The 12,483-nt window shown below is 41.3% G+C and overlaps 1 protein-coding gene across 2 annotated transcripts; it reads right to left on the bottom strand.

Annotated features, from left to right (window-relative positions):
• Nucleotides 1-4,227: 4,227 nt before the first annotated feature.
• ciartb (circadian associated repressor of transcription b) lies at nt 4,228-12,257 on the bottom strand. 2 transcript variants are annotated; one of them, XM_020619387.1, is made up of 6 exons: nt 12,077-12,257; nt 9,921-10,380; nt 9,476-9,551; nt 8,747-8,825; nt 6,757-6,883; nt 4,228-5,765 (listed from the first exon to the last, which is right to left on the bottom strand). In XM_020619387.1, the coding sequence occupies exons 2-6, from the start codon at nt 10,338-10,340 to the stop codon at nt 5,373-5,375; spliced, it is 1,095 nt and encodes a 364-aa protein (XP_020475043.1). In that variant the 5' UTR covers nt 10,341-10,380; nt 12,077-12,257; the 3' UTR covers nt 4,228-5,372. The 2 variants fall into 2 exon arrangements, with proteins under 2 accessions (XP_020475043.1, XP_020475044.1); XM_020619388.1 differs by having other exon boundaries at nt 11,995-12,081.
• Between the last annotated feature and the right edge of the window lie 226 nt (nt 12,258-12,483).

The raw sequence follows: 12,483 nt of genomic DNA, 5'->3' as shown, positions 1-12,483 counted from the left end.
TTTCCCTACTGTCACCAAATCTGATATATAATAATATATGTAAATTACATATATAGTATATGTCAGTGTATGTCTGTCACCAATATCCAAAATATATGTAATATATAGGGACATATGTGCATTATATATTTCAAAATATAATAAAAATTGCCATTTATATGTGGCCATTTATATTGCCATTTATATTTTTTTAAAGCCTATTGTGATCCTCTAGGATGATTGAGAACCCACGAGACACAATTCTGCTCTTCTGCTACAAGAGAATGTATAGATAATTATGCAGATGGTTGTGGTGTGAGGGCATGACTGGTCTCTGAGGCACGGATGGTCTTGAAAAATTGCCTGCATCAATGATGATGACACTTTGTGGTGTTAATAAATTGGTGACAGCCAACCACACTGAGAGCATTCTGAGCAATATTATAAAAGTCTGTGTCAAAATATGGTTAAACACCTGTCAGGAATTTACTCATTAATTCACTTGGATTATATGTTTAATGACCCTCATTATTTTTCTGCTCTATGAAGCATTTATCACTCCTTTGATAGTCTCCTCAAAAACTACTTATGTCTCATCTAGCTGTTACATCATGTCTATACTTTTCACTTGTCATTCATATCAGTTTCCTGTGCTCTTTGAACATTGTTTGTTCTCCTAAAAGGGGTGAGGATAACTTATTGCCATCTGTATTAGTGATCAATATGCTCTGTGGTCATTGGCTCTGGAGACAAGTGATTTATTCATATCAGTATACTGTGGAATTAATCTTTAAATAATAAGCCATAAGGTACATTTGTTTTGTTTCTTAAAATGCCATGTTTCTATAATGAGCCAAAGCTGAGACAGTGATAGACTAGACCTCCCCAGTGTTTATGCAAACTGCTCACTGAAACTCCCCAGAGAGACGCAGCTACAGATGGCAGTGGCTGGTTTATCATTTGTATAACCTGCTCTTCTAATAATTGAGCAGGGGATATTTTGGGTTCATAGATGTCTTAATTAAAGGCGCTCAGTCCTGTGACAGATGAGAACATTAGCTCTGTAGGGTGTGAATGACTCAGCTTCACAGTTCTTAATTGCATAATGAGTCCTTTCCTCGCTTTGCAGGGATTAGATCAGAATGTGTGGCAGTTATATACAAAGTTGCAGAATGTTCTGAAACCTGCTATTCTATCAACCAGTAAATTATAGAGGAAACCAGCATTTCTTTTTTTTTTGATGGACTCCTCAGCCTGCTCTGTGCTCTCTCAAAGAAAAGATGTAATAACTTGGATTTTCAAGTGATTCAATGAGCCTTGATTTCGTGTCCATAATCTCAAATGCTCAATCATGTATTGGATATTTGAGAATAGCCTAGCTGTTCTCTGGATCTGAGATGATAACAGGTTAATAAGTTTTGGTCACAGCATATAGGTATTGCTGCTTTTTAAAGTTAACAAGGCTATAGTCATAGTGACCATTAACACAAACTGCATCTAACTTTTACAGGAAGATGTAGTCGGTAAATGCAGTCTTGCAGCTTGAGGATTTTTAGAGGGTCTGCCGGGGAGATGTAGCTGTAATTATGTGTTCTTCATTCACCACCTGCACTGAGGTAATTGGACCTTTTTATAGCATGAAGTGAGATATTTTTATAGTTAGCTGTTGGGAGGTGACTTCATATCTGCCTCTTTCTGTCTGGGAAGACTTGATAAAATGAATTACATATACAGAGTACATACGTATGCAGTAAATAACTGCAGAAAAGTGAAGCAGCACAGCTCGGCTCTAATTCAACACCAAGTCACCTTGTCATTTCACGCTCAGTTGGAGATCAAATCAAGGCCAATTTACAATGAAAGGGTGGCTGGAGAGAGCGAAGATCTACTTATTATTCCTTCCGGCTTTTTGCAACTGGAACCACAGACCTGTCCTCCTCCCTGCTCCCTTTTTTCTCTCCCACTCGCCTTTGAATCTAGTCAACAAAAGGCTCCCAGCTCTGCTCCTCCACTGATGATTAGTCTTTGTCCACACATAGTGGAGAAAAAAATTGCCATGACATCAATATAATTTGTAAAGCATATCCTCTGGGAACCTTTAAAATGGAAAGCAAAATTATTTCTTGTCCATGGTTTTATTGTTCCAAGGTAATTCTGGTGTCACTTAGTATTAAACACATAACTGAACAAATGTAGATTTAATTCATTAGCACTTATTGCCCAGTCTGGCTCTTGTTGGCTTTTCTTTGTGCTAAGGACCAACCTTTTCAGGTTCATTAGCTACCAGTAACACAGAACAAAAAATACACAAAAAAGCATTTTGCACCTTCACATTTTTGTTTTAAAAAGATCTTAATTTGCAGATCCCTTCTCCTTCTGTGATTACATTTATATTCCTTGCCCTTTGTTTTCCATGCAGTTTCCCAGCACATGACATGTTCACCACCGGCAGCCTTATCACTGCACAATGTGATTTGGTACAACTCCTGCAGAAAGCTCTGAGAGAAAGGCGCCTTTTGTTGATGCAGCTCTTCCTATCATTCATAACAACTTCCCTTTTCAGGGCGAATACGAGACAGATCTGTGCCAGCTGTCTTTGGACTTGGATGCTATCAGGTCATCTGTGCACGTGAGTCCAGACCATCAGCATTGGCCTGGCAGAAGGAATCTGGGGCAGCAACAGTGAAACAATGCACTCTGGGTAATTGACTCTTCTACCTCCTGCCGTTCACCCCTTTGCAACCTGGAAAAAGAAACATGTTACTATACTGTGTAATTCAGAGAATGGCAAGTCAAAAAAGTGGCAGACCTTCACCGCCTTCAATCTCCTCAACTTCCTGAGAGATTGCTTTCCAGGCCACTTACAAATTTGTGTTTTCACCCTTTGTGAATGCACCCTGTTTTAGCTGAAACAAGCTGTCCTTGGACATGGATGCTGTCAAAAGAAAATAAAATAAATCTGGCCTGGACTGAGTGAAAATGAATCCCCAGTTGAGGTGTCATTGTAATATAGCCTAATGTATACATTTACAAAGGCTGGCTTTTAAAAGTTACTCCAAAGGACTGTTATTTTACAGTTTTAAAGAAGGCCTGTTTTCCAAAGGAGAATAACACTGTGTTAATGCATAATGTAGCCCATTTTACACTCAGAGACTGTCTTTCAGAAAGCAGAGCAACAAAGGATGAACCCTTCACCTATAGGTGGCAGTATTCAACTTTAGATTTATAGTCAGCAGTCATTTTTTTTTATTCTAGTTAGCAGAAACACTGTATATCATTTGCCAGTTTAGGTACATTGTTAGCTGCTGGGTTCAGAGTACAGCTCCAGGCAGCAGAAGTAGACATTTGCATCTTGAATCACACACTACTTTAGGAAGTGGATATAACTGCTATTGTAAAGTCAATAAAACAATCAAAATCTTCAGCTGCTCCAGCAGTGTGCAGAAACTACAGAATTTCAGATTTGTCTGATATTTTACACATGCAAAGACAAGTGATTCCCAGTGTTTGATTTTTGCCAAAAATGATCATTATCATTCCATTAGTTGTCATTGTCTTTGTTGTATAGGTAGCTCATTAAGTCCGCTGTCTGGTTTGTCTATAGTCATGTGAAAGTCAATCAGTGAATGTGTGGAAAAATCAAACCTTTCCTCCCCACAGCGACGCCACCTTCTGAGAAATGTGAACTGATACTGAGCTGGCATATTTGACTGCGCTCCTTTGAAAGCAGTCCATTTTACTTATAGCAGTACTAAAGTGCTGAAAATTACATCCTGCCTTGCAAACAATAAATCAATTTATTCCTTCAGGAACTAAGCTCCATCTGAGTTCCTGCTCGACTGCTATAATTGGCCTAACTGTGATGTAAATCAGACTGTACTCTTTCTTTGGGCTTCTTTGATACTGAATTGACCTGCTATAGATCTTTTCTGACACTTACAGCAACCTGTTTTATAGATTCCTGTTGCTGACACAGATGGTCTTCCCTCTGTGTCTTTACCTTTAACGTGTCTTTTTATGTTACTGACAAGTGACGCTGATTAAGAACTGAATATTTCACTCAATATGAATCAGAAAAAGCTATGTGGAACATTGGAACAAAGGGGTATACTGTGACAAATTGAATGTTTCTAATATTAAAGATTCTTTTGGTGGAAATGTAAGAGCACAAAAGGCTTGGATCTCTCCATTTAAAGAAACTTCTATCAGCCTGTATTAGGAAAATTCACAATAAAAACAACCTTTAGCCATTTTGCATCAAACAAATATAACCACATTTATTTTGAAAGTATAAAATTTCACACTATAAAGGCCACTTTTCAGGGTAAATCAACAACCTTTCTGTAAGATTTACAGAGAAAAAGCTTGTCCATCTCTCTGCTGGTCTAGCATACTGTCCAGTTCTATGGCAACATAAAAGAAGAGCTCTACTCCACCACAGAAAGTAGTTGGCAAGATCTGAATAATTTACTCGATACAGGAAAATGGCAGAAGAATGAGAATTCCTGATTTGCACATCTCACAGAGGAGCAAGTATTCTGAACGGTTCTCTCTCTTTATTGTACTGACTTACAGGCACAGCTTGATGTTACAGGCACTGTTTGCCTTCTACTGGGAGACTAAAAAAACAAATGTGACATTCTTTACAATGGCACCAGTCAGGCCAGAGAAGCATCCCCACTGAGAGAGCATCCTCAGGCAGGACGACTTGTACTGCGGACCTCGCTGTCCAAGGCTGTTTGGCTTACTGCGGATCTGGTAAGGTGTCCAGACTTGGAGCGCAGTGTTCACATTCCTACTCACTAACCGTGACGTGGTGCCCATTGAGGTAGAACAGTTGTACCAAAAGACTTATTTATACAAACGAGTAACAGTCACATCAATAAACTTAAGAGTGGAGTCAATGGGGGGAGGGGGATAACGTCACATTTCACCCACAGTTTCAGCACAACAATATGCAGACCACTGACATGTTTGAATATCTGAAACACTCTCTTTCAGCACTAACTACTCCTGCAAGTCTTTCCCTTTCAGGCATAATGGGGGTTTCACAGATACTCAAATTGTATTATTGCATCTACAAGCCAGTGGCAACTATTCAGTTGTGAAATTAGCTCCGGTGATCTTGGTATGTGAAATGTATCCTTCCCACTCTCACACACGCTATTCAATGCCACAAACAGAAAACAAAAGATAGGTCAACAGAAGGGAACTAAAGCAGACACTTGTCATATCAGAGAGGGCACATTCTCGTACAGGGAGATGTTCGTCGGCACTCCGTCCCTTTTGAAGGCTGGAATGGGCTAAGCAAGCAGACTGGCTCCCGGCAGAGTGGGCAAGGCTGGGCCGGGCTGTGCGGTGCTTACAGCTGGACACCCAGTCCTCTGTGTGGACTAGGACCAGCTGCTGTCCATCACCCTCCCCGTCCCCTTGCGGGTAATAATGCTTTCTGTGGATTTAAGGAGCCTCTCTAGACAGGGCGCGTTGATTTTGCCTGGTGGAGGGCCTCTGGGCACAGAGTCTGTCTTAGTACAGCTGTCTGTGCTGGAGGATACAGCACTGTCCTGCGTTAGGTCTCTGTCTCTGGGGGTCAGCAGATGCTTGGGGCCAGCCTGGGTCTGCTCTGCTGTGGGGGAGCAGATGGGTGAGGTGTGGAGCCACTTCAGGTTGCTAGCAGAGTAGGCTCCTGGCGGAGTGAGGTCAGTGACTCTCAGGGCTTTGGTGCCGACTGGAGGATCACTGACAGTAATGGGGCTCACGGTTCCTGTGGTGGTCACTGGAGACAGCTGTTGGAAAAGAAGAAATAAATATGTTGTTTGTCAGGAGGAATGCCCACTGATCAAAAAGAAAGGCTGTAAAACACTGTAAACCAGCTAGAGTTAGTCGAGTGCTAGTTTCCCTCTGTTGTCCTTACTAGATATTAAAGAGGAACTCTTTACAGGCATTATTTCATTTCTATACAAACAGATATGAAAGATGTTGTTATACTTTAATTTCATAAAAATTTGTTTTGTTTTGTCTCAGCCAACTCCTGAGAAAAATATTTGACTGTTTACTGGCCAAATGTTCCACAGTGTTCACTAGCTAGTCTAGTGTCTACTGACTGGTAGCATACAATAGCTCTGTCAGAATGTTATCATCGAAAACAATGATGATGCAAGCAATGACACCAAATGAACCAAAACAGCAATGTCACGGGCCATAACACCAAAACAATGAGTATAAAGAAGCTAAAAATGCTCTGTAGAGCCAAGAATGCCAGGACTGGGTGATAATTCCCTGTGTGTTTGACACTGAGCGACCCCTTACACATTATAAATAGATTTTAAATAACTGTGTTGCTTTAACAGCATGACCAGTTGCTAACTACAAAATAGCTTCTCGGCAGTGGGTGAAAAGAATGGCACATGAAATTCCTGTTCATCGGAGGGTGTGTCAGGATTAGCCACTGAAATAAATCCTCATGAATTATACACAGAGGAATGTTCCAGAGCATTTTGACCTTTCTTATCCCCCTTAGTGACTCTCCTCCAAAATTACCTTTTCTCTTCTTTCATTGTTCTTAGCGAACCTGAAACTGCAGTACTCCCTCAGTAAAACAGCTTTAAACCCCCCCCCCCTTCCCCTCCCAAACCTGTGATTAAATAATAAAAGATATTTTAGTTCCACTTTAAATGCATTGTCAGTGTTGTTGGCAGCAGGCTTGTCTAGCTAAAGAACTCTTACACAACACTTCTGCTTTTTTTTTTTTTTTTTTTTTTTTTTTTACAACTTTACCTTCGGTTTCTTGGTAGGAACAGCTTCCTCTGTCTGAGTGACAGCCTGTTGGTCTTGGAGTTTTACATTAGGGAACCAGCTCTTCAGCATTTCCTCCATTTTAAGAATGATATTAATGTATTTCTCCCTTAAAAGGAAGGAAGTAGAGAAGGAGAGTGAAAGAAACAAAGAGAGAGAGAAATATTTATTCAAGCTGTCGGACATAAATCTGAGTAATCTACCAAAAATCTTGCCAGCCTCTTCTCTGAAATCTTATCTCTGCATCACGCTCACACAGGAAACATGCAATAATGAACAGCAAGTGAACACTTAAATGTTTTGAACGCACAGGTGGCCTGATGTATGATAGTTCTGCTTGTCCCGCCTCACCTAAGTATAAACACAAAAGCCACAATGCTCTCCAACAGCGTCATTGTGAAAATAAACTAGTCTCTGTGACGCAGTTCTCACTGAAGGAGAAATCTATTAACTGTTACCCATCAAAACCAGATGGTTTAGCCTTTGTCATACGATCAGGACCTTTCAGGTGTACTCCGTTCACAGCATGTTAAATTCATGTGAAAGATTATCCACAACAGCGACTGCTAAAAAAGTCACTTTGATCCTATCTACCATTATGTGGATGCAGGGGCTGCCAGCTGGCAACACAGAGCAGGCACAGGGAAGAAGGGAGGGGCCTAGTCCACCTTCCAGCCTCTGCCCTGGCTGTCTGCTGGGAGGCTACCACACCCACTCTTTGTCTCCCATACGAAGGCAGCAGCTGGTGGATGAGGGCTACAATTTGTCTGCGAGAAACTCAGAAGCACTTTATTTTATATCAGCATACCCTGATGCAAAGCCTGCCCAGAAGGACACGCTCTGCTTCTCAAACAGGAACCTGTAAATGCTGCTTTAAATTCAGAACATGAAGCTGGATTTATAGACTTTAACATTCACACTACATCATATCACGTTGGTATGATCACAATGTGTGATTTTTTACATATTACTCAATCGAATGCTAAAATGAAAATTTTATTGTTTGCTTACTCGATCACTAAAAATAGCTTGACACCTATTTTGATAAATGATGATCCACTTCTTAAATGCGAGTTATTTCTGCTTTTATATCATTATAAATTAAGTCTTTTTAGGTTCTTGGAACGTGCGCTGTGAATCCATCACATTGGGATCTGGGGACTTTATTGAGATTAATCAGTAAAAAAACATAGTTATTTGAACACTAAAATCAAAAGCTAACAAAATGTTGTGGAAGACTTTCCTTATAAGTTAAAGAGTTTCTATCATGCATTGTCATGTAAATTTCATTATTTTATATGTAATTTTTCATGCAGTTTATATATTGTCATGTACATTTTGTCAGAATCTATTGTTTGTGATATTGTGATACTGACTTCAACCATATTACCTGGTGCTTAATATATAAATAAGATGCTAAAGGGCTATTTTATCATGTGAAACAAAGCACAAAATATCAAAAGATTTAAAGATGATCCTATTACATTTACTAAGAGGCTCTCGTTTATAGGGATGGTATTGTACTCCATTATACCGTATGGCCAGTGGACAGCTAATCAAGCAGACACAAGTGTGCTGCTCCCACAGTGAGGCCTGATACATTTTTAACAAGATACCCAGCTATAGTGAAATCCAGTCATCTCTGCAGTAAATCGATCCTGAATGTGTGGGGGTAGTAGCTCCTCACAGGGCAGGCTACTGTGAACCATGTGTTACGGACATGTTGCAGACCACAGCAACCCGCACACGGCATTTGTGATGTTCAGAAGTTATAATTCTATGTAAGGGTTGAATGTACCAAAACTCTCAAGCAACAAAGGTTTTCTATTTCAGTGAAAGTAAAAAATACTTTCATGGAGCACAGTATGTCTCAAAATCTAGCTGTAAAAATATACATATACGTATATAGTGAATGTTATTAGATGATAGAGTGGATTTTTACATGTAGAACAGTCAAGCTGAGGACACTTACCCCCTACAGGGGTTCTGCAGGACACCCATGATCCTCTGAATCCTGTCCATCGCCACACTCTCCTGGAAACTGCTGAGACCTGGAAAACAAGAAAATTGTACCATGAGCCACATGCACGGTGTCGACAGCAGGCCTGAATCTGTGGAGCAGATGGGTTGTGTGAAAATATGTGTGTCTGCGTCTGTGGCCAGGAAGTGTTGGGTCACACAAGGATTCGGCAAAGATCCCAAACTACTCAGTTTCAGAGCCTGTCTGAACGTAGTGCTATCTTCCAAAAGCTCTTATAATGCCTGTCTGAGCACAGTTCTTACTCGCCTCTGCTGAGCAGGAGGAAGTCTAAAGAATGACAGTGCTTGTTCTCAGCTGGTAAAAAAATAACATTTAAAGTTAAATTTTCTTTAACTGATAAAAGGACTCGAACAGTGTAGTTTCTAAGCTGAACCTTCACTGAAAATCAGCTGCAATATAAAAACTGGGCAGGCACATGCAGGAAATACTTGTGGTCACTTGTAGCCCTACAGCAACACGTTTCAGACATCTCATTCTCAATTCCCAGGGACACATATTCCACATAGAGTGGCATGCTGTCTATCCTGTCTATTACTTTTTGCTGTGGCACAAGAAAAGACAGGAACAGGGCTCACATGAGAAAAGGCTGTGCTAAACAGTATGAACCTGTTGAGAGTTTTTCTAAAAACAGCAACAAAAGAGGTGAAATGACTGACTTACGTTCTCTGTATCTCCCTGAACGAAGGCCATTCAAGATTGATGACAGTGGATGAATGTAGCATTGTAGCTCCATGCACTGAAAATGACAACAGACTTGTTTGTGGGTAATGTCAAAATGTGTTCAAAAACCTTTTTGAAAAGCCAATATCAGACTTGCTTCCACAAATTCATTTAATATAAAAGTTGCTCAACATGATTCAGATAACCCCCATAATCTTTTGTTGATTCACTGATTTGCTGTACGGCAGAACGATTCTAGTTCTGCAGAAAAACATGACTAAGTCTGATTATAGGGTTATAGTGGAGGGTCAGCTTTACTGGAAATGTCATGCATGAGGCACTGTAAAAGCAGCAGAGTTGATCTAGGTGATAGGGCTCGCTCTAGTCTGCTTGACCTCCAGAATGCGCCTCCTGCGGGAAACACGTGAGTCACAGAGGTGCTCACCTTACTGCTGAAAATTCGGTCCTTCTCTGACACGTTGGAAATGATCTGCCGTTCCTTGTGCTCCATGTCTGTGGAGCTCTGAGGTCTCTTCAGTGCTTGCTGAGTGTTTTTGCCATTCATATTTTCTCCTTGTTGCATTTTACACAATTTGGTGACGCCAGCCCATGTCTCTGTGGAGTTTGGGGAAGATTCCTGACCAGAGGTTTCTCTGACCTCGCTCCAGTTACTGTTGCCTTCCTTCACCTCGATGTTTCGATGGCAGATGCTCTCAGATGGGCCCAGGTGTGGAGGAGCACTGGGGGATAGAGGAGCCTCTGTCTGGCTTTGCTTTCTGGTACAGTCAGGCCCGTATTCACTCTCATTATCCTCATTGTCACTAGCCAGCCAGTCAATGGAGTTGTCCGAATCTGTAGCAGACATCCTTGGCCGCAGGCTCTAACTAACACTGACCATCACTGACCTGACAGAAAGAAAGTCACTGTTACTATAATGCAGCAATAAAGAGTCAAAGAGTCAAAAGCAGCATTGATGAACATAAGAAATGTTAGCAACTTAACTATATGCAGGAGAAACTAAACTAACTCACTGAAATGTACTTGAGAGCAAATACTGCAGGTTTGTTTTACTCAAAAACCTCCAAAAACACAACCAACCCAGCAGAAATGAGTAAAGGTGGAGGGACAGCTGAGCACACCGGACAGACGGCGGCAGTGAGACCACAATGACCAGTTTGTTTTGCAGATATAACACCTGAGCCAGTAAACACAAGCCACCATCAAACAACCTATTTCTTTGTCATTGTAAATCTCCACATCATTACATCCCACAGTAAAATAAATTCTACATTTTACAAATGGCTAGCTTGTGTATTTTCGTCCATTCAGCTGGTCTGACAGCTGCTACCATCACACTCATTCATAAACACTTTTGGATTGTTTATTTACATGGGGCAGGGGCCTGCCACCATAAGGGCTGGTGCCTCAGCCTGCAGACCTCCCATCAACACAAGTGACACTTGTCAGGGCAGAAATTTTTTTTTTACAAAAAGAGAGACTGTTTACAGCATGAACACTGCCTTGTGAGTGAAATCTCCTCCAAATGCTCTTCACAGATGCTTAATTGCTTGTGGGGTCTTCCCTTCTCTGCAGCATGTTTCCTCAGTGATTAGTACACGAAGGAAGTGAGAGCAGCCTTCGGAGCACAAAGATTATTTTTGGTTTTTGAATAGTTAACGTCTGACATGTGTTGTTTCCTGTTAAATTTGAGGGTGAGAGAGCTAATTGTTCCATAGTTCGTTGTTCCAGGCCGACCACCTTCTGATTTTATTGTTACAAAAGAGGGTGGAGCAGATGTTTGCTAATTTTAGAAGCTCTAACATTACACAAACACAGAAAAAATAGATCTCCAGTTAAAGGTTATAATATGGATGCTGTGTAGCAGAGACCACAGTTTTGTACAGCCGTACAAGCAGTCAACTGTTTGTTCTTCCTCTCAAAAAAAAAGCATTACATATATTAAGTACAACTAAAATGATATGGCAAAAAGTAAGTGCCATGGCACATACACAACACACTTGTCCAGTTATTGGCTTGTTCTGGGCCTTTGAATACACCAGACAGGCCTACAGGCTTTCAGTCTAAATAGCTACTGTAGTACTGAAAACTGGGCTATGTTTTTACATGACACACGCTTGTTTGGTGAAAAAGTACACAAGGAGCCTATAGCCTTTATGATCTCCCTGTGTCCATCCACCTGGGTAGGTAAAGCACCTTAATGCTCACCGATTTACACTGGTTTAAAAATCTGAGATAAACAGGAATAAGGACCCCATCCAGGGGTGCCATTTCATTATACAAACAGGGGAGAAAGACATCAGTTGGGTAAGAGACGCAATAGATTTCCTCATCAGTCATAGTACATTTGGCAAGATGTACTGTTAAATTGTATAAAACCGGAACAGATACAGTTATCAGTGTCATATACCAGTAATCCATCAGCACAAATGCTTGCCCTATTTGCGATCACCGACTGTGTCAAATTTCAGATTTTAAAGAGAAAATCGCCTCGGTGTTACCTGCCCACACACGCGCAATCAGTACTGATTATCAGGATGCTCTGAGGATTCGGGTGAGATCTGGATCATGTCGGTTACGCACCTTCCCAGGATGGAGCGGCTGGGTCCTACTCTTCCTTTGTTCAGCGGTAAATCCAGCAGGGCTGTCGCGCAGAGGAGTTGCTGTGCTGGACGTGCAGTACAGCCAGTGATGCGCCCGTGTTGCTTCTCCCAAGGCAACGTGTCTGGGAAGGCGGGATTAGCGGGGAAAGGCTCTCCCATTTGCTCCTCTAACGCTGCAGCCCGACAAATCAGCTTCCTCTCTCGACGCAGCTGCGGAGCGATAGGCGCCACCGGTTTACATATGTTAATGACATGGAAATGACACAAGCACGTGGACACGCGGCTCGGTTTCATTTCAACAGCTGGGTGAAAAGTTAACCCTGGGCAAGTTTTGGTCATTCCTCCTCATTATATCATCTGGATGATGATGCTTGACTTGTGGCATGT

Source organism: Monopterus albus, unplaced genomic scaffold (genome assembly GCF_001952655.1).
Source record: "Monopterus albus unplaced genomic scaffold, M_albus_1.0 scaffold218.1, whole genome shotgun sequence".
NCBI classification, from domain to species: Eukaryota; Metazoa; Chordata; class Actinopteri; order Synbranchiformes; family Synbranchidae; genus Monopterus; species Monopterus albus.
Note: the sequence above shows the minus strand (reverse complement) of the source record. Positions and strands in the feature narration are given on the sequence as shown.

Bases quoted from the DNA above. Each gene is read 5' to 3' on its own strand.
- ciartb (XM_020619387.1), bottom strand. From the start codon at position 10,340: ATGTCTGCTACAGATTCGGACAACTCCATTGACTGGCTGGCTAGTGAC. The intron at 9,552-9,920 runs GTGAGCACCTCT...TGTCATTTTCAG, and splicing joins ACCGAATTTTCAGCAGTAAG to TGCATGGAGCTACAATGCTA. The intron at 6,884-8,746 runs GTAAGTGTCCTC...CTTCCTTTTAAG, and splicing joins CTGCAGAACCCCTGTAGGGG to GGAGAAATACATTAATATCA.